Raw genomic sequence first — 24,730 nt, 5'->3', positions numbered from 1 at the left:
GAGAAAAAGGTCACGTAACTGATAAAATATCAGATTTTAATTTGAAAACTTCTTAAACTCATTCAAAAAGACACTCTGATCTTTTTCCTCCTCACGTTCCTCAAGCTTTAAACACCCACAACAATATGGAGCAGAGCTGACCAAACAATGATTCTTTTTAATTTTTCTAAGGAGAAATGTCACAAATGGCAGACTACAAATATTACTATTAATAAATATATTAATGGAACTGTTATTTCCAAGCTTTATTAACTATGCATATTGCAAGTACTAAGTTAAATGGTAAACTAAACTCAAACCTTCTGCCTTCCAGAGAATTCCTAACGGTTTCAATGTTAATTTGATCATCCCCCAGTGATCCAATTCCATGAGACGCTAGTTAATTATTTCCTCCATCACCAGTTAATACAGGAAGCTCGCTGTTTGTACAATAAAGAATTTTGAGAAAAATGACATTTTAAAAGTTAGAAGGTTTCAAGATAAAAAACTGTTTCTTTTCCAGTGAAGAAAACTTGAGTAATAGTTAACTTTTCCAGATTCTCAAAACCAGTTAAACAGCTTACTAAGACTAGATATGGATTCCCAACCCTAGGTCCCCCTCTATACTAACATACTCTGATCAAAGTCCCAGATAAAGGAGTACATTGTGTTTACACATATAATTGCAAAGAGGTTCCCCAAGAAGAATATGCTCAAGTCCTCACCTCTGGTACCTATGAATGTGAAGTTATTTGGAAATAGCATCTTTGTAGATGTAATTAAGTTAAAAAATTTCAGATGAGATCATCCTGGATTTAGGGTAGGCCAACATCCACTGACCAGGGTCCTTATAACATGAAAAGCGAGGGAAGTTTGGAACACAAAAGAGACACAGGGAGAAAACCATGTGATGATGGAGGCAGAGACTAGAGTTATAAAGTTACAAGCCAAGAAATGCCAAGGACTACCAGCCACACCAGAAGCTACGTAATCTTCCCTCAGAGCCTCCAGAAGAAACCATCCCTGCCAACATACTGATTTTGAACTTCTGGCCTCCAAAACTGTAAGAGAATAAACTTCTGGTAAGTTTAAGCCACTAAAAAAAAAAAAAGGAAGTACTTGATGATTTGCTATACTGCTAAGATGTATGAAATCCTTTACAAAAAAAAAAAAAAAAAAAGTAACTTGACACAGAACACCGGAAAGGCAAAAGCGGGTATGATGATCTAGAAAAACCATAGTCCATTTCCCTTTACATAGGTCAAGCTATATTAGTTCTCTTAGATACAATGAAATATTTATCCAAGCCAAAGAGTAAATCACAAGAATACGAAGTTGCAATAAAATTATTACATAATTTTGAAGTTTCAATAATGAATTAGTAAACAAAAATGTCACATGTTAGCCAAACTCTACATTTTACTAGGTGCCCTATTACCTACAGTGTTCTTCCAACTGTTTTGAGGAAGAGACTCACTTAAAAAGTCATTAGCATCACCTGGCAACTGATTAGAACTACAAAACGTGGGCTTTATTCCAGATCTACTTAATCAGGATGTTGAGGGCAAGGCATAGCAATCTGTGCTCTAACAAGTTTTCAAGTGATTCTGATATCTACTAAAGTTTCCAATGCACTAGTCTAAATTAATTAAGCTAAACAACAGGTAGATTAAGCAAAGCAGATACCAATGTAGCAAAAACATCCTTGGGAGTAAGTCAAAAATTGTACAGGTTTCTAATAGTGACTGCTTAATCAGTAAAATAAACCAAAATCCCAATGTGTTTGGTAGTATCAACCTCACTTAAATATTTTTTGCAATAGGCACACACAGATGGCATAGTAAAACTTCAAGCCATACATCAACTCTGATCCCAGCCAGATGACATCACCAATTCTAATAACAAACCATGGCAAAACATTATATCCTGCAAATACAGTATGTATTTATATTTTTATGTATATTCATAACTTTTAGAAATATCTCCAATTTTCGGGTTGAAAAAAAATCACAAGCCAAGAAAGGGAAAAAGAATCCCCAGGCAAAAATTGTTTTTCTAAAACGAAAACCATAAATTAAAAAAAAATTAATAAACAATATATTTAAGGTATTCCTAACTTTAATGCACATCAATAACTAATGCTCCACTTGAGTGATGAAAAAACTATCTATGTAAAGCAATTCCAATAATTTAGTGTAATATTTGGTGCAGGGAATAGGGGAATGGTGACAGAAACTCCCTGAATCCCTACCTCAAACCTTATGATACTAATCTCCAAATTCCAGCTTGATCAAAAAATTTTTAAAACCACAATAGCGAAATACATGGATTAAATTATTTAAGACCATTTTGGGCAGGGCATGATGCAAAACTGAGACATTGTAAAAGTAGTTAATTCAACTCCTGTGCAAAACAAATGACAAACTGGGCAAAAATTGCAACTTAAATCCAAAGTGCTAATTTTCTTAAGAACACCTACAAATCAGCAAGAAAAAAGCCAACCACAAAAAGATGGGAAAAGAATATAAACTGATATAAAATTTCATCAATTCCATATACCATATATTTTGTCAAATTTAACTTCTCTGAAATTGAGATACATTTTAAAATAACACCTGACAAATGGCTGTCAACCAGGTAGCAATCCTGGAAAAATGAGAAAAGAGAAAAATCACCAGTCTCAGATTCCAAAAAGCAACACAAATGGCTACTAAATATATGTAAAGATGCTTAATTTCACACAAAATAAATGCAAATTAAAACCACAAAGAGATTCTGTTTTTCACATAAGAGACCAACAAAGATTTTAAGAAGTTTTATAATGCCACATTGGCAAGGGTATGGAAACAGATGCTCATCTCTCATTTCTTACTGGTGGGAGTAGATAAAATCTCTATGGAGGGCAATCTGGCAAAAGCTGATAAAATTCAAGCACACTCTTTGATCCAACCAATTTCACTTGCAAGGAATTCATTTCACAGATGTGCACGCGTGAAAAAAAGTGTGTAAAAGACTGTAAGAGGATACTGAGGACAGCAACCGTTTCTAATAGGAAAACTGTAAATCTGAGTATCCATCAATAGGATTAGTCAAACTAGGGTACAATCATAAATGCATTAAAAAGAACGAATCAACTTGATTACTGTTCTAGAACAATCCCCAAGTCATTATGTGAGTGAAAGCAGTACACATACTGTCTTGAGCCCTGGTATAAATGCTGGAGAAGTTAAATCTGTTATGAAAATCCTACCTGTGCCGTGCTATTCCAATATTGTTAGTTTGATTGCCTTTCAAAGTGTAGGCTTTATCCTGGCATAACTAAATATGAAGATAAATTAAAACTATTTCTAAAGAATCTAAAACTTGACTCAGCATGACCCAAAGAAATTCTTGGTATCTGTTTCAAAAGGTATCTATTATAAATGACTGACACTTTTTAATCTTAGTAATTAGATTTACTGCTTTCCATATTACCTAGGAAAGCTTTATAAATACTTAGAGAATTACATGGAGCAATGAGAAATGAGGATGAAGGAAAAGAATAAAACACACAATGATTAAGAACACATGCTTGTTGCAAAGACAAACTTGGTTTCCAATTGTGGTCTAACCTTTGACAATTTCTTCTACTTCTGTAATGCTCCTTTTGTAAAATGTAAATAGTGTGAAAATTATTTAAATTAAACAACAATGTACATAAATAAAGCACTTAGTACACTAATTGCCTGGCACTTGATTAAGTATGCAATAAATACAACTCCTTACCACACTTAACTCATCTTTAAGTAACTAATAAATCCTTGCGATAACCTGTCACTCCAAAAATCATAATGTGATACATACATACAAATTTCTGTTCTTACCAGTTGGGTAAAGGTAATTACATTTGACATGAAATGATAAACTCTGAGCAGGGAAAAGAGAAGTGAATATATGAACCCCAAGCTGCATGCTTCAGAAAATCTTGTAACAAGATGAGTTACACACAAAAACCTATTAAATGTGCGAGACAACTCTAAAAGACTAGAAGGGGTCTGGAATTCTGGAATTCCAAAGGACTCAATTCTCTTGAATTCCAGAGAAACAACACGTGCTATTTCGCAAGTATTTGAAGTTTAAATTCCACCTTAAGAACTAAATGGAACTCCAAACAAAGGACCCATACTCAACGAAGCATGTTGGTCCAACTTTAACAAATTGATAAATGAATTTATAGGTTTTATTTTAAAATGCTCAAAGTATATATAACTTTTCTATTTGCCACAAATTTGAGAATAGTCAACTTAAATACAACTTGAAAGTGCCTCTATTAAAGAAAAGCTTACTTATGTCAATATGCCTAAACAAACAAGTTTGTAGTAATTTCTTCAAAGTTATGAGATTAACACTTCTAAAAGATACTACGCTCAAAAGAAGTACTTGTTCACCTTTATGTTCCTTATCATATAACGTTTGTTTAAAGCTTTTATCTGTAGAATACTTTTAGAATGACAAGGTGGCACAGAAGAATGACAAAGCTAAAACGGCTTTCATTCATCAGGAACTGTATCAGAAGACAGAAGAATAGTATAGTGAGATTTTATTCAATATAGCTCTCTTCACTACTCAGTATGCTGAGTCTCAACACCCTACACACCTGCTATGGTCTCAATGTGTCCCCCCCAAATTCATGTTGAAATCCTAACCCCCGAAGTGACAGTATTAAGCGGTGGAGACTCTGGGAGGTGATTAGGTCTTGAGAACTCAGCCTTAGTTAAAAACAGGCCCCAGGGAGCTCACTATTCCTTTGCACTATGTAAAGACACAGCTGTGCCATCTATAAAGCAGGAAACAAGCCCTCACCAAATACCAAATCTGCCAGCACTTTGATCTTAGACTGTTCGGCCTCCAGTACTGTAAGAAATAAATTTCTGGGTTTTTATAAGCTACTCAATGGACAGTATTTTGTTACAGTAGCCCAAAAGGACTAAGACATTATCCCTCACAATGCCAGTACTACAAAGTGATCAATTACATTGCTAATAGTTTTTAAACATGCTCACAGTGAATGCTATTATATTTATTCGATAGCTACAATAAAGTCATCACAAATTATCTTCCTCCATCAAAATAATTTCTTCCAACATCAATTACTTCTGCATGGCTCAGGTACAAAAACAATGCAGAGTGTCCCCAAAGTTGCCATACATAGGGAAAAGGAGAAATTGTAGATAAATGTACCTTTATTTACAAAATATTCACTACAGAATTTTACAAAATTTTTCCTTTGTTCATACCAGCATAGTTCTATGAAGTTATGTAAAGACAACTTCAAGCAAATCTGATCCATGTAAGCACAGCAGTTTAAAAAAAAAAAAGACTTTTTTTGTTCAATATTAAGATCTCCTGAAGATTAGCCTATGTATAATCTGCTAGCCACGGTACAGGCATTCAAACAATTCAGGTTTAGATTACTTCTATAACTTTAATGTCTATGCACATTTCCACAGCCAACAGAAGGTTTAAACTACTTCAGGTATAGACAGGTCACTCAATATGATACAGTTAAACTGTTCATTCGATTTGTTAAATGTTAAATAATAACCTAGAATATGTTCTCATCTTAATGATTTAAAACATAATTTTTATTATTTTCCATATTAACTGTAGGACACCACAGGAACTACTACTTTAAGGTAGTTCAAAGTTCCAACAGTATATCATACATTCCTTCCGGTGATATCATAGTTGTGAAGCTACATTTTTGATAGTCACTGTTATAAAAAGTGAGTACCATGCAAAAGTAAGTACAGAGTAGGAAATAGGGGTGGTAGTGTCTAATTTGATTTCAAAGTCCAAGAAACTACTATACTCAAATGGTGCAGCTATACTGCTAAATAACGGTGGTTATTTAAGAATGAAATAAAAGGGTTTTTTAAATGTATGTGTATTCTTAAACTTAAATGCTTATGAAGTTGTTAGGAGCCACCTATTTAATAAATAGAATTCTGAAGTATCTCTTTAGGCTTAGGGTGCCATAAAGAAATTAGTGAAACATTAATGTCTGGTGAATCAAGACAGTGTGACAACTTCAACCCTACTAAAAACCTAGCTCACTAACCTAGAATACCAGAAAATGATTTATACTATTTGCTACTTCTAGTCCATCTGCCTAAGTCTCCCCATCCTTCAACTAAGATGAAATATTTCCCCCTTTGTGAAATCATCTCTACATTCTAATTACCTTCCTAATTGCTTCACGGCTCACCGCCCTGACCAAGTCAGTAAAAAGCCAGTGGTACTAGTACAAATTCCCTACATACTTAATGTTCCTTTCACTGGTAAAAGAATCAAAGACTTATACAGGCTCAAGTTCAATTTGATATATTCTTAGCAACAATATTAAACAGTACAAGCAACACTAATCTTACTATAATCACAACAGCACTATGTATCTGTGGTCCCCTCCCCATCCACCAGTTCTCCTACCATCAGTTCTAAGCCAGTTAGGAACAGGGCCACACAGCAGGAGGCGAGGGAGCCTGCAAAGCTTCATCTGTATTTACAGCAGCTCCCCATCCCGGGCTCACTCCCGTCTGTGAAAAAATTGTCTTTCGTGAAACTGGTCCCTGGTGCCAAAAAGTTGGTGGCCGCTGCTATACAATGAGACAAACTACTAAATGATGTAAATGGTCACATGGAAAGGCAACATATTTTGAATAACTTGGAATCTACGATGTTTTAATGTTCTAATACAACAAATGGGGCAAAAACAAAAAGAAAGTATCAAAACCCATTTGTAGTATGTACAGACTCGTTCTTAGAAAGCTAAACAGCTTAAGACCACATGCCAAAACATACATCTTTGTTACGGGAAGTAGCTATTATGCATATATATGTGTTTCAGAAATGCTTAAGTTAGCAATGGAAAATAAAGGCAATTCACTTCTTCAAAATATATTGCCCACTCCTCAAATTTTCACAAGTTTTGGAGGAAATGGTTTTTCACCCTTACAACAGAATTTACAGAAAGCTAGGATGAATGTGTTCATTAATACTTTGTATGAAGCTGGCACTGTGTAAACAAGCCTTCTATAACTAATCCTTGAAAGTGCTTAAGTACAAACACAAAGGTCAAAAGGTAACAAAATATGTAGACCCTTAGAAAATCAAGTTAGCTTTCTATGAATTAATAAAAGCCAACAGAATTCTACTCCTAAGGTGACTACAGGAACTTTTTAGTGTTCTGGGTAGGAACTGCCTAAAGTGGTATGTAACCACATTTATCCTTTATTCCTACCTCTAGGAGTCCAATAGAATTACCTTTACCTAATTATGTGCTACACTTGAATTAGAACAAATCCTACGATATAACAGATATTCAATAAATTAGTTTATAATTGTTTGTGTAAGTAATGGTCCTTAAAGTACCCTACCTATTTGACTTCTTACCTCTAGCCCTGAAAGAGTATTTGGATTCATTCCACAGTGACAAGTATTATCAAAGGTTAATTCAAGTTACCACCCCCAATTGTAATTCAATTATTATGTTAAAAGAAACTTTACTAAATTGGTTTCAAAAGTTCCTTTCCTTGAGTTAACCAGTAAGATCCAATAATTTCTCAAACTGAAAACATACCACCACTACAAGCAGCAAGAATCGGCAATGCTGACGAAAGCACTCCTAATCTGAGTGCCAGGATTACTCTAAAGTTGTACTCGGACTACCATATTTGATCTCAGAGCCCTATGAGGTAGTTATTATCAGCTCCACCTTCTAAAAAAGCACTAAGCACAGAAAGGCTAATTAACATATAGCCAAGGTCACAGCTAGTAAGTGGCAGAGCCAGGACAAAACTCAGGCACTATAAGCCTAGAGGCTGTGCACTAGGATTTATTTCCTTTTCATTCTCAAGTCATTTATTTTTAAATGAGATTGCCAGCTTGGAAACCCACTCTAGAAACTCTACGTAGTCCTCGTGCAGGTAGTGCTTTAGTGTTATTTCCAGAGGCCCCAAGAATCTGTTACGGCAATTCTCCACCTGTCAACCTTAGAGGTTCTGTACCATCCAGCCCCTTACTGTAGCAGTGTATGTATTAGGCTATTATATTCGTGAAATACTTTTGGATTCTCTTTCATCTTCTTACCTATATTGCCTTTTTGAGATTAAGAACAGTTCTTTAACATCCTAAAACTGATCTGGCATAGAAATGCTGATTTACACAAATCAGAAGGCTACTTAAAGAATATACAGACAAGAGTGCCACCTTCTCAAGTAAGAACTATGATTTTTTCCCTTCAGAAAAAAATATATTTGAAACAAAAGCTGTTCTATCTGCCTGGAAAGCTCTCACCCTACATACTCCAATTCCTGTTCTGGCCAACCATCATTTTCAATTCAAATCTTGACTTAACATCTCATCACAAATCTAAATCAAATTCTTAAATCGTTCTTTCATATAAACCCCAATATTCTGTTTCTGAAGCTTAATCGCAATTTGAAATTTTATATTTACATTTCTATTTGCTTTATGGGGACAGGGACCAGCTTTACTTTTCTTTCTTTTTTTTTTTACTATTCCTAGCACTGCCTGACACATAGAAGGTACTCAATTATTAGCTGACTGAATGACTACACAGTACTTGTTCAACTAACTGGATTCTCACTATTTCAGTAATTTTACAGCTTGGGGGAAAAAAAAATCAAAAGGATGCATATCACCTAAAATAAAAGCAAAATTAGCTACCAAATCATCCAACATCAAATATTACAATGTTTTCCACAGGTACAAGATTAAACTGTTTTCTTCCATAAAAAATTATCAGGTCCCTAAAAAAATGGAAGAAATAACTTCTTAATATGTGTTACAACTCCAACTACAAAGTGCTTCTTAAAATCCACCACAAAGGTGTTACACTAGGAGCCAACCTCATCTTCCGTGAATCAAAATGAATTAAGATATGTTATACTGACTGGTCATAAATACACCAACTTTTCCTTCACTGACTGCTCTGCCTTTCTTTAGCTACTTCATTGGGTTTTTTCATAATTGCCATTCTAGGACAGCAACAGGAAAATAAATTTGTTGCAAAAGGCATGCTTCAGAAAAAAAGGATGGGGACAGGCAAACACATAAAAAATGAAATATAAGACCTCTATGGGGAGAACTATGAAACACTAAGTAAGGAAATTGCAGAGGATGCAAACAAACAGAAAAACATATCATGCTCATGGACTGCCAGAATCAACATTGTTAAAATGTTTGTGATACCCAAAGTGATTTACAGATTCAATGCAATCCCCATTAAAATATCAAAATCATTTTTTGCAGATCTAGAAAAAATAATTCTGCACTTCATATGGCACCAGAAAAGACCCCAAACAGCCAATGCAATCCTAAGCAAAAACAACAAATCAGGAGGCATCCCTTTATCAGATTTCAAACTATACTACAAGGATATAGTAACCAAAAAACAGCATGGTACTGGCACAAGGACAGAGACATAGATCAATGGATTGGAACAGAGAACCCAGATATAAAACCATCCTCATACTGCCATCTGATCTTTGACAAAGCAGACAAAAACACACACTGGGGAAAAGAATCTTTATTCAATAAATGATGCTGGTAAAATTGGATAGCCACAGGTAGAAGACTGAAACAGGATCTGTACCTCCCCCTGGCTACACAATGGACACGTGAGCAATTTAATATATCTATTTATGAAAACAGCTAATGAAGAGTACTGATAGTTGTCTGATGTAGTCACTCTTCTTACCCAATTAACTATATAACTGATCTTCAGTTAAGGATTTAACTGTTCTTAATATATGGGTTCTCAATGAGTTGATAAATGACTACGCAAAATATATTTAGAGATTCATAAAACACTGCATTTAATAAAGCATTTCCATTAGTTAAAACTACCACTAGTCTTCTTCCTATTAAACAGGAAAGTTATATTTGAAAATTTTATTTCGTTTTAGGGTAACTTATGGGCAATAATACACTCTTTTATTAATATTATGTAAAGACAACACTAGGTTATCTCTTAGCTCTTCAGCAGATTCTAGAAGGAACACCAAAGACCTTACCCAGTCTGGAATAAGTTTTAAAGAAGTTTCATCATAATCTCTCGGAATTGCTCCATCAGAAAATATGACAATGCCAAAAATACTTTCACTTTAAGCTATCAAATCTATCTATGTTACTTGTCATTCCCTACCAACTGAACCAAAATCTTTCACAAGCATACATCTTTTGAAAGTCTATCCTTTCTCTACTTCCCACTACATACGCACAGCCCCAATATTGCGTATAACTTTCTCACATCCCAATTTACCAATTCTGTTCTCGCTACTCAACTGACTAAGCCACACGAGTGGCTTACCAAAATAACTTTAATGCAAAGTGAATCAAATGTCAGAATGATATTTTTACTAAAGGTGAGTAATATCTGCCCTTTATTATCCTCAAGTCCTTGACATTATGTGCATTTTAAAGTATTATAAAACAATGAGCTACAATTTTGTTGATGTAATTATTCTGTAATCAATGTAATATCACCAAACTAACAATGAAAATCAGGGGTTACGCCAAAAACATGCCTCATAAAGACAAGCTGACTTAAGTACTTTAAAGTTGAACTACTAACCATACTGAATTAATAAGTTCTAATAATATGAGCTATACCTCGAAGAACTAAAAAAACCTGACACAAACTTGAAAAATGGATATTTAGATTAAAGATTTTTACTTGTAGTTGTCATATAATTATACTTTAAGAAACTTTATCTCTGATACACACTGAAATAAAATATCTAGGATTTGTTTCAAAATTATTTGAGACAGGGAAAAAGTTGGGATATGGATGAACAAGATTGACATGGTTGAAGGTTGGTGATAAATACATATGGAGTTTATTATACTATTCAACTTCTGCATACACTTGAACATTCCTACAAAATACATAGTTTAAAAAAAAATCAACTGTTATGTAAGACTCTTGTTTCATTTATACCATTAACACTGTAAATATCTCTGCCATCAAAGACTCACATCACTGCCCACATAACATTCTGTCTCCAAATGTCTTTAAAAAAAAAAAAAAAAAAATCTCTGGGAGAAGACTGCATTGCGATAAAGAAATCATTTTAAAGACATGGGGTCTCACTGTGTTGTCCAAGCTAGAGTACAGTGGCTATTCATAGGCACAATCATAGCACAATGTAGCCTCAAACTCGTGACCTTATGATCCTCCTACCTCAGTTTCCCAAGTAGTTGGAAATACAGGCACTTGCCACAGCCCCAACTCAAAGAAATTACTTCTAAAACTGACTTACACGTCACATAAACACAGATAAGCAGAAGGGAAATGAGATTTTCAAAAGAGTGACCATCAGGCAGCAAATATCACTACTTATGCAGAATGCAAGTGTAAGATGAAGATAAAAAAATTAGGAAAAGTTAAAACATTAGAAAGAAACTCAATATGATTGTCAATCATGTGCACCACAGCTATAAAGAGGAACGAGGACCTTTAGGAGTCTCCAAGAGTATATTACAGAACAAAAGATTCCCCCTTAAGCTCATAACATATGCATGGTAATAGCTACACAATTATCATTGAAAGTATCCTCTTCCCCCAAATGTATCATGCCCCATCCTACACATCATTCTTTTAAAAGGAGCTTTTACTAAGCTTTACTTTTCTATCACATTTAAATGATATATCAGAGTGCATCCAATAAAGACACATTATACAGTATCAGTAACATTTCACCTATGATGCAGAACAAAATAACTAAAATTTGACCCCTGAACTTCAATTTCTACTGGACAGCTACATATATTACTACCAGGAAAAAGAATCTATATTAAAAAGACATCTGACAAGTCTAAGAAAGTCTACTTTGGACAATTCTAATCTAAATTTGGATGACTTGCTCCTGCACTAGCAAAGTTCTCTATCTACTGGCATAAAACTGCAAGCAGAGAAAGAAAAGCATCCATTTTTAAAGATATAGTACTTACTTAAGGATGGTTTTTGCACTACTGCAGTCCTCAAATCGAATGGAGTAACCAACTTCCTGGCCCAACATCACATCCATTTCATCAGCAACTCTCTGAGCCACACTCATTGCAGCCACTCTCCTGGGTTGGGTACAGGCAACTCCTCTCTTGGGTCCTGGTAATGATCGCATATACTCCACACACCACTGTGGAATCTATCAAATAATTTCACATTTAAATTAATTCTACTCTGCCTGCATATCAAGTATATTTAAAATAAAGCACTTATCTCATTCCAATAATTTAAACAAAATTTAATCAGGCATATGACAAAAAGAATTATTTATGACTCAAACTTATAACACAAGCTCTCTTAATCCAAGGAAGGGTCATGTATAATATTGATAAGACACAATAATATTCTGGAGTAGGGTAGAGGTCCAATTAGGCTTTACTGGATATGCTCAACAGTATAACTGTCCCCATCATTAGATAATTCTCTGTGCAATGAAAAAAAATCCAATTTACAACAAATTCTACTTTATAATATTATAGCAATGTTAGCTTCCAAAAATATTCTAAGTCTAACTTTTAAATTCCCATACAATTTGAGTTACAAAATGCAGGTAAAGGTAGAAATCATATCGCCTTGTAGCTATAAAGCTGTGCTTTTAATTCAATTCAAATCTAGTTTAAAAACCAGCATAAACTAACTCCTAGCCCACTCTTTGGTGCTCCTATCCTTCTCCCCTCAAAAGCAGTATGTACAATGGCAACACCTTAGGTACCATCTTAAAAGCCAATTTTAGGAATTGACAGTCTCAAAAATCAACAAGACCTAGAGCAGCAAGCACTTCCCCAAATAAGAAGGGCAGCCAAGGGGGAGGCAGGAAAAAAATTCCAAGCACAAGTTAGTTGCCATGATGACAGTACATTTCCTCCCTGTTTCATCATCAACAGAAGCTAACAGATCCTCTAATTTTTTGGTTCATACCTAGTCATTTAACTGGAAAAGAACCATGGGGAAAATGTAAGTGCTAACCATATAAAACAAAAATCCACTGCTAGGAGGAGGACATGACTGGTCTCCATCAAAAACTCCAAAAGCCTACTAGATTCTAATGCTACAGGAAACATGGGGGTTTTCTGGTACAGTGACGCTTGATGAAGAATATTGGTTGTTGCATATTATTACATTTTAGTTAGGCTGCTTTCACAATTTGGGGATAACTGCCATCACTGACAAATATCTGAAGGGGGGATGATTATGCTGCTTCTCTAAGAACAATACATATCTTTAAAAGGTTTTAAATGAACAAAAATACTAAACTAAAATAGCAGTGTCTCTCTAGTTGTATAAACCCACAGACCCAGGTTTAAGTGGTTTTCCAGTAAGGTTTTGCATACCTCTCTCTCTCTCTCTCTCTCTCTCTATATATATATGTATATATTTATCTCCTCATTTCAGCAACCCTCTTACCAAGGCAAAATGGACTTTTAAAAGACCTATCAAAATGAAATTCAAAAAACATTCATTGGCAAATTAAAGATATTTAAAATGAATTCAGAATTCTCAAGGCAAGAAGGTTCACAGATTTTTGAATTCACTCCAGTGAAACGGATAGCTTACCCCCCACTTTAAAAACAAGACAGTTTTGGTTAATTTAGCAGTTCTCAAACTTTTGATCTCAGGACCCCTTTAAATTCAAAATAACTGAGAATGCCAAACAACTAAGTTTGTTACAATAAAAGCCCATTCTATGTTAACACAAATAACACTTTTATGAAAGATAACTAAATTTTTTTAAAATAGGGACTACTGTAACAGGGTCTTGCAATGGGGAAGAGAGTGGACTCAACTTCCCAAAATAACTGTAATTTTCAAACCAAAAAAAAAAATTTAGGCCAGGCACAGTGGCTCAAGCCTATAATCCTAGTTAGTACTTTGGGAGGCTATAGTGGGAGAACTGCCTGAGACCAGGGGTTGGCAACCAGCCTGAGCAACACAGCGAGACTCCGCCTCTACAAAAATACAAAAATTAGCTGGGCACAGTAGCATGTACCTGTAGTCCCAGTTACTTGGAAAGCTGAGGCAGGAAGACCCACTCAAGCCCAGGCCCAGGAGTTTGAGACTGCAGTGAGCTATGATGACACCACTGCATTCTAGACCAGGCAATAGAGCAAGACCCTATCTCAAAAACAAACAAATTCAGCTAGATGAGTGTACTGCCTTACATTTTTACAAATCTCTAATGTCTAGCTTAAAAGACGACAGGTGGATTCTTTTATCTGCTAATTCAATATGTTGGTAATATTTTGTTTTGTTTGAAGTATACAAAGAAAATCCTAGGACTCTTGAAAGGGTTTCAGGGATTTTTAAGAGTGCCCAGGCAATATTTAGAGAACCACTCAGTTAATGCATCTATCCACATTTCAAAGGAAAATAGCATTAGGAAAGAAAATAGGTCCTGAAATATATAGGCTATTGGCTTGTTCAAGATTGGGATCAGTTGTTCCAAAGCTATTCTTCTTTTCAGCTTCTTCCCTTTCGCCACTTGAGGTCATCTTTTTCAAAACTGATCCTCTGCCCTCTAATCTTCTTGTTTATACATTATCCTGAGTGGTCTTATGTGTTCTCCTAACTTCTAATACTACCTACAATACACCAACGTCAATCCTAACTCTAGGTCCCATCCCCAACCTAATCATCATTTCCAAACGAAGAACAACTATTTCATTAGTATCTCAAATTCAACATGCTCAAAAGCAAAGCCACTTCTCACCTTCCTCCAAATACTTATAATTCCTCACATATGCCCTACTCAGTAACTGTTAACATCCTGACTCTAATACATCCTTTAATTTCCATTCCTATTGCCCTTCAAAGAGTCAAAACTTTTATTACGACCTCTTATATGGTCTGTCATCAACATGCTCACTAGACAGGACATTTTTGTAGAAATCCTTTGTCACTCCCCTCCAATTTAAAAGCTCTGATGGCTTCCTAATCTATAGCAACGTATATTAAGGCCTAACCTATAGTTCCAGTCTCACCAGCCCCACCTCCCACTCCACACACCCTCTACACTCTAGCCAGGGCATACAATGCTTTCCCTTCCCTTAAACAGGTGTCCTTGCTCATGCAGTCCCTTTGGGTGAGCTAGCTTCAGTTTCTTAAATGTGCATATAGTATATGCATACTAAGTAGCAACATGAAATGTCTTTACTGGGGGTCTGTCAAAAGTTAGAATCATTACTTTAGATTTTGTCTGGAGGACTTCATTTTCTGATAGGCACAAAGAAATAACCAAAAAAATGGCTGACTACTCTTAAAGTTTAATAAGAGTATGCCAAAAAGCCTCTGAATGAAATTCACTGTTTAAACTGGTTTCCCTTCAAATCCCCCAAATGCCCTGCAAACCTAAGTACCCAAGTATCTTAAGTAATCCCCCAAAATCCAAATAATCACAAACCTCTTGTTTTAAGTTGACTTCATCTTTTTCTACAGTTAATAAACTCATCTCTGAAATAAAGCGGACCATATCAGACCAGAGAAGAGCAGTATGAAATAAATGTAACTTTAGCTACAAGACAAAGTTTTAAAATGTTGAGCCCACCTAAATTCATAAACTATGTAACTCAGGGCAACCCATTAAAGTTAAGTTTCTCATAAATATATAAACTTCATTTTGCTCATTTGTAAAATGGGGATGAATACCTTCCTTGCAGGGCTGTACAGTAATTCAAATGAAATAATACATGTAAAGTACACAGCGTCTGTCTTTACCCAAGTGCCAATTAAATGGCTGCTGTTAATACTATGCAAAGTGGTAAAACATTCCAAATAACTATTAAAAATACTATGATAGTAGTAAGTTCAGTTACAACCTTTCATGTATTTTTTAAAAATTCTTTAAATTTCATTAAGTTGATTTAAAAAACCCTGTTGGCTTCATTTCCTAATAGCAACACTAAGTTTCCCTCATTAAAAAAGAAAAATCACACTCACTAAGGCCTAGTCTTTAATAAAACTTCCTATTTTGGTTGCCATAGTAGCCTTCAAAATGTCTCCATAAAATGTGCAAACTGACCTGTGGCATATGTATAATAAATTGTACATGCAGTATGTTTAATTATAAACATGTATCATAGGTTCATGAATATGAAAAACAGGCCAGTAGGATAACACAACATATTAACAATCATCTCTGCATGGTAAGATAGCTCATCATTAAATTCATTTCAGAACTTTCCTGAATTTTCTACAGTGGCCAGGAACTGCTACTTTTGTAACCAAAAGGAATTTTTAACTGATGATTCAGCCTCAAGAAAACGAAAACATGGTTAACCCCTCACTCGTGGCAAGAAAATGCAAATTAAAAAGCACATCAAAATATCACTTTTCACTTGTCAGATTTATAAAAATTCAAGTTCAGTAGTATGTTCTAATAGTTTCCCACATGTGCTCTCATATATGCTCATGGAATAGTAAAGGGTAAACTGATATGCACCCTAAGGAAGGCTATTTGGCTGTATATATCACAATTACAACTTATCTTCTAACCCAGCAATTCCCACTTCCTACAGACAAATTTGCCCATATAAAACACCCATTAGAGACAGCCTAGATGTCTATCAACAGGGGTCTAGTAAATAACAGACCATCCATGTTTGAAAAATATCTTACATATTCCTAGATATATTACTAATGAGACACTAGTGACAGTGTTTAGTTCTACTGGGATGGGGGTGTGACTAGATGGATGAAAGTCATGGGTAGAGACTATATGTCTTGAAGCACTTCATGCTTTGAAAAAAATAGATAATATTCACATGGTTCAAAAAATTATAATAAATTACAAACAACAAAAACTACTCTAATGGTTTCTCCACCCAAGCACTGGAAAATAAATTTTGTGCCCCCAAATCTGTACTGTCCCAGAGCAAAATGGGTAGGAGAACATCACTCTGAAATATTTAAGGCAATAAAATTGGAAAAACCAGCACTGCTATTTTCACCCAGACTCAGGGAAGACAGGTACTCCCTATGGGATTTCCATTCTAAAAGTCACTAAAAAGCACTAAACATCAAAGCAGCTATTCAAGGTGTTCTACAAGACAGACAGACAAAGGGAACCAGACCACCAGCATCAAATAAGCAACATTTGGTAAACTGATGAAATATGTACCGTGATATACAATAACTCACCTGTGTTGTTTTACCAGATCCAGTCTCACCAACCAGCACAAAGGATTGATGTCTAACCAGAATATCTGTAAATCTATCCTTGTATTCCCAAACAGGAAGCTGAAGCCGTTTCTTTAGAATATCATAGTATCGAGGAGTATGGGGCAAATTGGTGAATGGATTAATGCACTGTGGAAGTGATGTGTGTCCTGCATGTCCCGTGTGTGCTGAATGAGCAGAATGTGTTGAATGTGCCGAGTGGGTTGAGTGAGCTGAGTGGGAAGCTTTTAAAGGTGGTAATCCAGCACTGATAAGCATTGCATTAGTAGAAGCTCGCAATTCCTTCTCCTTTTCTTTCTCCCTCTCCCGCTCTCTATCTCCTCTGTCACGTTCTCGGTCTCGATCTTTAGACCTATCTTCACGATCCCGGTCACGATCTCGATCCTTCCTAAAAATAAAAATTTAGAATTCAGATTCTGATTTTTATGCAAAATTTCCATGGTAGCATTATAGTTTAAAAAAAAAAAAAAAGCATAAATGTCCAACAACTGAATGAATAAATGGATATAAAATTCAGTGGATTACATAACTATCAGAAATAATGAAAAAGAACCTATAATCAAGGCGTCTCCATGCTCCACCATAAATATCTTTCCCTTCCTTAATAATACTCAAATTCTTTCCACAACCTTTACCATAGATGAGGTAATACAAGAACTCAGTATCTGGCAAGTAAACTGCCCCCCGCCCCTTTAAACATAAGTCACAGACACTAGAGATTGAGGGTAAGGTGGAAAAAAGGCCTAATTGGGCAAAAGAAGATGGCATCACAATCTTTACCAGATTCTCCTTCAAGTTATGTGAGGAGGTATTTTTTGCACTGAAAAATATTCAAGATTTAGTAAGAACATTGCTACCATACACAAAGACAACTCCACCTCACAATGTTACAGTAAAGAGTGATGGTTTTACTCAATACTTTTATTCATTTCTAGTAAATTACTTTAATATCCCTTTCCTTGCTGCAGGAAAATATTTTGTGCTGTAATACTAAGTGAAAAGAACACAGTACAATGTTACACATATCAGTATCTCAACTAAGTAATACAAGTATGGATTATAGCTAAGTTTATTTTCTTAGTTATACTTTACAGCACTTTCCCAATTTGGTTTGATAAGTGTATACTGTTTTACAAGGAAAACTAATACTGAAACACTTTTATTCCTTTTTCATTGTTCACTTACATTTTAGCCATAATGGCTATAGTAAAACATTAGAAATACTTTGTAAACCTATGTACCTTGGTTAACCATAAAATAAAATGTAGACAAATTAAAGCAGGCTTCATGAACAATATTAAGTTGTTTAAAATGTTAAAATTATGCAGGTAGCCACCATATTAAACTTAGGTCAATTTAAAATAGCCAATTCTGGTATCTATTATACTTCTAATTACTAGAGATGGCCCACCATACAATGGTAATTTTAAAATAATCTATGCTAGGAATCCTCACAAGTAGAATGACTATAAGTTGCTCGAATGTCTCTGTGTTCAGGAAAAGGCTGTTGCTGAGATGGGCTGATGGTGGGCATAAAAACCTTAAAATAATCTACGCATATTTCTACTAATCCAATTTACTCCAGATCAAGTCCTATAGCAAACAAACTCGCCACAAGGTGTTTAGACCCAGACTTGAAATATTGTGGCAACATGGAGCTATGTTCATTGTTCCTTATCTGCAACATACAAAAATAGCATAAATTTTCTGTGCTCCAAGTAAGTACAGTCATGCATCATGTTAACATTTCAGTCAACAACGGACTGCATGTATGGGACTGCATGCATGATGGTGGTCACGTTAGATTATAATACTATAGTATTTTTACTGTACCTTTTCTATGTTTAGATAGAAATACTTGCCATTGTGTTACAATTGCCTAGAGTATTCAGCACAGTAACATGCTATACAGGTTTGTAGCCTAGGAGCAATAGGCTATATGCCACCCCGGTTTGTGTAGGTACATTCTATGATATTCACAGGATGAGGAATTTGCCTAAGGACACATTTCTGAAAACTTATTCCCATCATTAAGCAATGCAATACTTATCAGTAACACAGCAGGAACTAGCTGTGTTCATTCTCTAGGATGGTTCCCCAATTACAGAAATGGTAAGCTAACCAATTATATCTGATCTTGTCCTTAAAATATATATTTCTATTTCATACGAATTTACTCAAAGGGGAGAAAAGCCTTATATGTGTGTGTGTGTGTGTGTGTATATATATAAAAATATGAAAAGTGATTTTCCCTTCTTCCATTTCAATGTTCAGCTTCTAGAGAATCACTGGGCATTGTAGCTAGAATTGAATGAAGCCTTTCATTCCACCTGGCATAAACAGAAAGGAAATCAAAGGGAAAGAAAAACTAAAGGATAACACAATAAACATAAAATGAAGTTTTACAATTCAAAACTTCAGAGTCCTGGCCTATCTCTGAAATACGTCACCAACCACCTTTCTTTGCTTCTCTCATTCTTTTTCCAATCTAAGGTCCCCATCAATTAAATAAGCATTTATACTGCCCCAAAATGCAAATGAGTAGTAGTTTATAATAATGTACATAAAAATGTACCCAGCTTAAAGGCTATGGAGCATACACTGCGAAAGGAACCCTTAAATAACATTTGGTCTAAATAAAAAGGATTCATATTTCTAGTACTCACTCAACCATGCAGGAGAGGGAGGGGACCCAAAAAAGTTCAATGAACTTTCCTATGTTCTCCTAAGTTCTTCCTAAGTTCTCCTATACTTTTAGCATAGTAAAAGGCACTTAAGATATGGATCTAACTTTTCAAGAGTTACAAAACTTGGGGGAAAAGGGGTGATGAACAAAGTAAATTGTATATATATACAGACACAGACACAGACACACACAGTCTTGCTTTGTTACAGTAATACCTACACTAACAAAGTTTTTTTCAGGGACTCACTTTATCAGAAGCTTCATTACCAAACAAAATACAGAAGTACAGAATACATTCTGAAGACATAAAGTTTAGCTGCTGACCAAAAAAATGGAGATAGCTGTGGTTTAAGAGTAAAACTCGTACTCGGATCACAGGTGTATAACCACAAGAAAGGCATTAAGCCTCAATTTACTAATCTGCAAAGTGAAAAGTATGAATAAAATGTCTCAGATTAAAATAAGAGAGCAACAGGGAGGATGCAGAAGATAAACTCACCACCCAGAAATGCTGCCTGTGGTTCAAACTATCTACCTTCAATGGGGAAGGAGGATAAAAATTAAAGGTAAAAGAGGGACTAGAATCCTGCTTCCTAAATATGTATATTTCATTGTATGTACACATATATTCTTTCTTAAACAGGCATTTCTTTTATAAAGGAGTTTTGTTCTTAAAGATTTACTAATTGAGGCATAATGGTACAAAAAACTGATCATCAAAACAGCACTTTATGCTCACTTAGCCACAACAGTAGAAGGGACAGACAATATGAAAGCTGTTGAGCACATGGTTCTGTACTGTGTCTCAGCTCAATCCTTGTTCAGGACTTAAGCTAACTGTATGACCAGTTATTTCTTTCCTTATCTATAAAATGTGGTTACTAATAATTTATGGAGTATAAAAAGGATGAAATGAATTAATATATGTAGTATGCTTAAAGTATTGCCTGGCACACTATAAATGCCCAATAAATATTGGTTATCATTAAAGATTTTTTTTAAAAGTTACAATACAATGTTAAAATTCTACATGGAAGAATAACAGGCACTGAAGTACTTACTGCTAATGAAGATGTAAACTGATCATCAAAATAGGAATATTTTTAAATAAGCATTGCTTTTTATCTGGCAATCTTACTTCCAGTAACTTCTCCTAAAGATATGGGTACACAAATACGTATCTATAAGGATGTCCATTATACTTTTCGTTTATAAAATAATGACTGGGAAACTATGTAAACATCAGCTAACAGGATATTGGCTAAGTAAGTTATGACACACCTTTACAACTGGAGAATTATGCAGCCAATGAAAAGGACAAGCGTGCGTGTGTGTGTGTGTGTGTGTGTGTGTGTATACACACACTAGTTAATGACATTTCTGAGTGGGGAAAAAAAATCAAAGCACAAAATAACAAATACTGAAAAATCCCACTGATAATTAGTATAGTTCATATTTGTGAGTAAATATGCAGAGATCGTAAAAATGTTCAAAAAAATATCCTTCGAAGATAGAGATGAAATCTCAGGGAATTTATTGCCTTTTTCTTTATACTGTAGTGTACAGATATTTCTTGTGTTCCCTGTGGAAAGTTACTTAGCCTCACCTACTACATAGGACTGTAGTGAAAATGTTTATTACGTATAAAGCACCTAGAATAGTGTCAGGTGCACAGCACGTACGCTACATGTTATCGCAGCATTAATATTAATATATTAGCTTCACTTTCCTGCAATTAACAGGAAAGCACTTATCAGGAATATGGGAAACCAACATCAAATGAAAAATGTTCCTAATTTTAAAAAAATCTTTCTATACTTCAACAATGAGTTGTCTTTTGGTAGTAATTTTATAGTGAAAATTCTGTAGGCTCATGGAGAAAGGAATAAGGTCAGAATATATAACAGGAACTTACAACTTCTACACCTCACTTCAAAGTTAAAATATGCCAGTAGTAAATAAAGCCTTATATAGTTTGGGAGCATGAATATACGTGAAATCTCCCACTGAGTTACTCTCCCTTCTCAGCACTGGAGAAATGGGACAGTCATGTTTGGCAGTGGCATTCAGGAGACTGACAAGCCCAAGCTCTCAGATAAAACCACCTGCTAACTGTCAGGGATTTAATAAAAATCCATGAAAACTAATAAACACTGTAAGCTAAATAAAACCATTTCTTTTAGAAATGACACAGAAATCAGCATAAAACTTCCCTCTAGAAATTTCTCAGGACTTGGTCATTATTCTAAAGATGAACTCTCCTTTACCTACAGGCAAATGTCAATATACAAGGCAATCATAAGGTTACCATCTTGGACTCAAAGAGTCAACACTCTTACTAAGGAATCTGTTTTTAGAAGAGAAAGGAAACAACCACATATACATATCATGGGACCACTAATGCCAAGGAAAGCATTTTAAAATGGTGTGCATATGCACAAATATAAATGAGTGAATTCATTCCCTCCCATATAAAATACTTTGTTCCAATCTGACCTCTTGTGAAACATCAGCCAGATGAGAAGCAATTTATTTTTGCTTCAGAGGAATCAAGAACCAAGTGTTCCCTACTTCACCAACCCATTATAAATATCATTAAAATAGGCTGTAATGACTCTTAACTACATTATTAGGCTGAGCACTGAAGAGTGAAAATAGAGCAGGGTTCTAGATCCTGCTGTAAACTGTGTAAACTTGCACAAGCTACCTAATCTCTGGTCTCCGTTTCTAATTCCTCGAAAGAAGCTGATTACACTTTTTAAAATTGCTTCCAGCTCTAAAGATTTGTAACATATAACTCAAACCCACTTAACATTGGCTGGGGGTCATGAAGGATAGGGAGGACAGCCTAAGGAGAGCCTTACAATGCCACTGTATGATTACAATGTCTAATTTTGCAAGCTAAAGAATCTACAAAATTAAAATGTGACCAACTTCTGCTTTCTAGCAATATAAGGCAAGACATCAAAAAGTGCATCCTACCCTGGCTTATACTCCAAACTGAAACTAAACAGATACCTGGAAATCAATCCCAATGAAGAACTTTAGTATAAAAGAAGGCACAAAAGCTATATAGGCAACTTGACAGAAACTGTGTCACATTCACACAATAAAATGAAATTATGCAAAGTATCTGGATATTCGGACTTCTATGATTTTTGCCTGAATTATCCAAACAGATCTCTGTACTTCTGGATAAAAACATACACTGGACAAGAAATTACTTTTACGCATCTGCTTAAGTTAACTGCTAAATTCCTCTGTCCCTTTAAGGAAAGGCTAAGGGAAAGGAATCAGGAACACAATGAGTCTACGTATTTCAACTCTCAACCTCCACATGGGCGATTTATTGCCAAAAGTATTAAAAACACTTTTGAAAAGAGTCCCCGTAATTCAAAAGCTACTTATGAAGGAAAATGGGAGAAAGAGAGAAAATAAGACTTTACGGGGGAAAAAGAATACCTTCTAATCCCTACCCCAGGGATGCTCAGTAACCACTGCTTTGAACAAGGCAGGAAATAAAGGAGATGGCGGGAGCGTAGGTAGAGGGCGGAAGTTTGCCTAGTGTCTACTTTGAAGTATTTGAATGGAACGAGGCACGCTCTCTCCCGCCAAACTATAAACTCAGCCGCCCCAAACCACCAGCCTTCCAGCCCACCAGGTGTACTACTCCACGTTTTCCTTTCTCCCAGCAGGCCCTCTACTCTCCCTTCCCCCGAGAACTACCCTTTTGCTCGCTTCACTCAACTCCCGCCACCCCCACCCCAGCCTACACAAGAATCCACACGCTTCTCTCACTTTCCGCCCTCGGTCTTACCCCTTCCTGAGCACCCAGCCGCGCCCCCCACCCCCACAATCACAGCCCTTTCCCCGATCCCTCAGCCTGAGAAGTACCTGGTGCCCTTGGAAGGGAATACTCCCGCCGCGCCCTCCCCCACCCTCTCCCCAGGCTCCAGGCCTTACTCGGGAACAGAGGCCACGAGGTCCGCGGTTCCCTCCCTGCCGACCCCATCGAAAGTGACTCTCGCTCGGCTTGGCCTCGGAGAGGAGGCGCCCTCGTGGCCACAACAGGCCTCTCCACCCTCCCGACTGGGCCGGACGGCGACCCCGCCACACGCAAACCCCCGCGCCCTTGCCGGGCCGGACAGGGGCCGCTCTTCCCGACCCGCCGCTGCTGAACCAAGCCCTGAGGAAAACAAAGACTCGGACTCCGAGACCCGCTTGGCCAGGCCAGCCCTGGCCCGCTCCTTGCCGGAACCCCAACAAAGCCCGAGTCGCTGCCTCGCGCCGCCGGCCTCGCTTACCCATCGGTCCCCGCACGCTTCTTGCCGGAGGGGTAATCCTCCCCCAGGTCCAACCGGTGGCGCTTGGACATCTTCGCACTCTTCGAGAGGGCGGTTATGAAGGAAGCAAAATAAGAAGCTAGCTACTGTATGGGCACAGTAGAGGACAGCTATTTAACTCTGGAGGACCCCCACCCCTCCCGCTACAACAGCCCACACCGTGCGGCCCGAACCAGGAGCTAAAATGGCGGCGGCGACGAGGGCTGGGCCTGCGCGCGCTTCCGCAGCGTGCGTGCGTACGTGTGTGCGTGCGTGGTGCGCGCGCACGCTGCCCAGAGGCGGGAACTCCAGTCCCGCCAGCAGCCTCATTGGTCCGACTTCTTTAGGCCCTACCTTTCTCCAGCCTCCTCGGTCTTCCAGGAGCTTTCCGCCTTTTGAGCGGCTGCTGGGGCCCCTGAGCCTGGTGGCCTTTACGCTTCTTGTCAGTCCCACCTTACCCCACTGCTTTACGAAACTGAGAAAGTCTAGTCCTAGTGAGGA

The 24,730-nt window shown here is 36.6% G+C and overlaps 1 protein-coding gene across 1 annotated transcript in view; it reads right to left on the bottom strand.

Annotated features, from left to right (window-relative positions):
• The window catches only part of DHX15 (DEAH-box helicase 15), a 54,915-nt gene extending 30,464 nt beyond the window's left edge, over positions 1-24,451 (bottom strand). The window contains exons 1-3 of the mRNA XM_069495267.1: positions 24,212-24,451; positions 17,183-17,609; positions 11,995-12,188 (exon numbers count right to left, since the gene is read on the bottom strand). Of these exons, the coding sequence (XP_069351368.1) occupies positions 11,995-12,188; positions 17,183-17,609; positions 24,212-24,282 (692 nt within the window). The 5' untranslated portion in view covers positions 24,283-24,451. The remainder of the gene's footprint in view (positions 1-11,994; positions 12,189-17,182; positions 17,610-24,211) is intronic.
• Positions 24,452-24,730: the final 279 nt, after the last annotated feature.

The sequence above is a fragment of the Eulemur rufifrons genome, chromosome 19 (assembly GCF_041146395.1).
Source record: "Eulemur rufifrons isolate Redbay chromosome 19, OSU_ERuf_1, whole genome shotgun sequence".
In the NCBI taxonomy this organism is placed as follows: domain Eukaryota; kingdom Metazoa; phylum Chordata; class Mammalia; order Primates; family Lemuridae; genus Eulemur; species Eulemur rufifrons.
The sequence above is the reverse complement of the archived record's forward strand: the minus strand, read 5'-3'. Positions and strand labels throughout refer to the sequence as shown.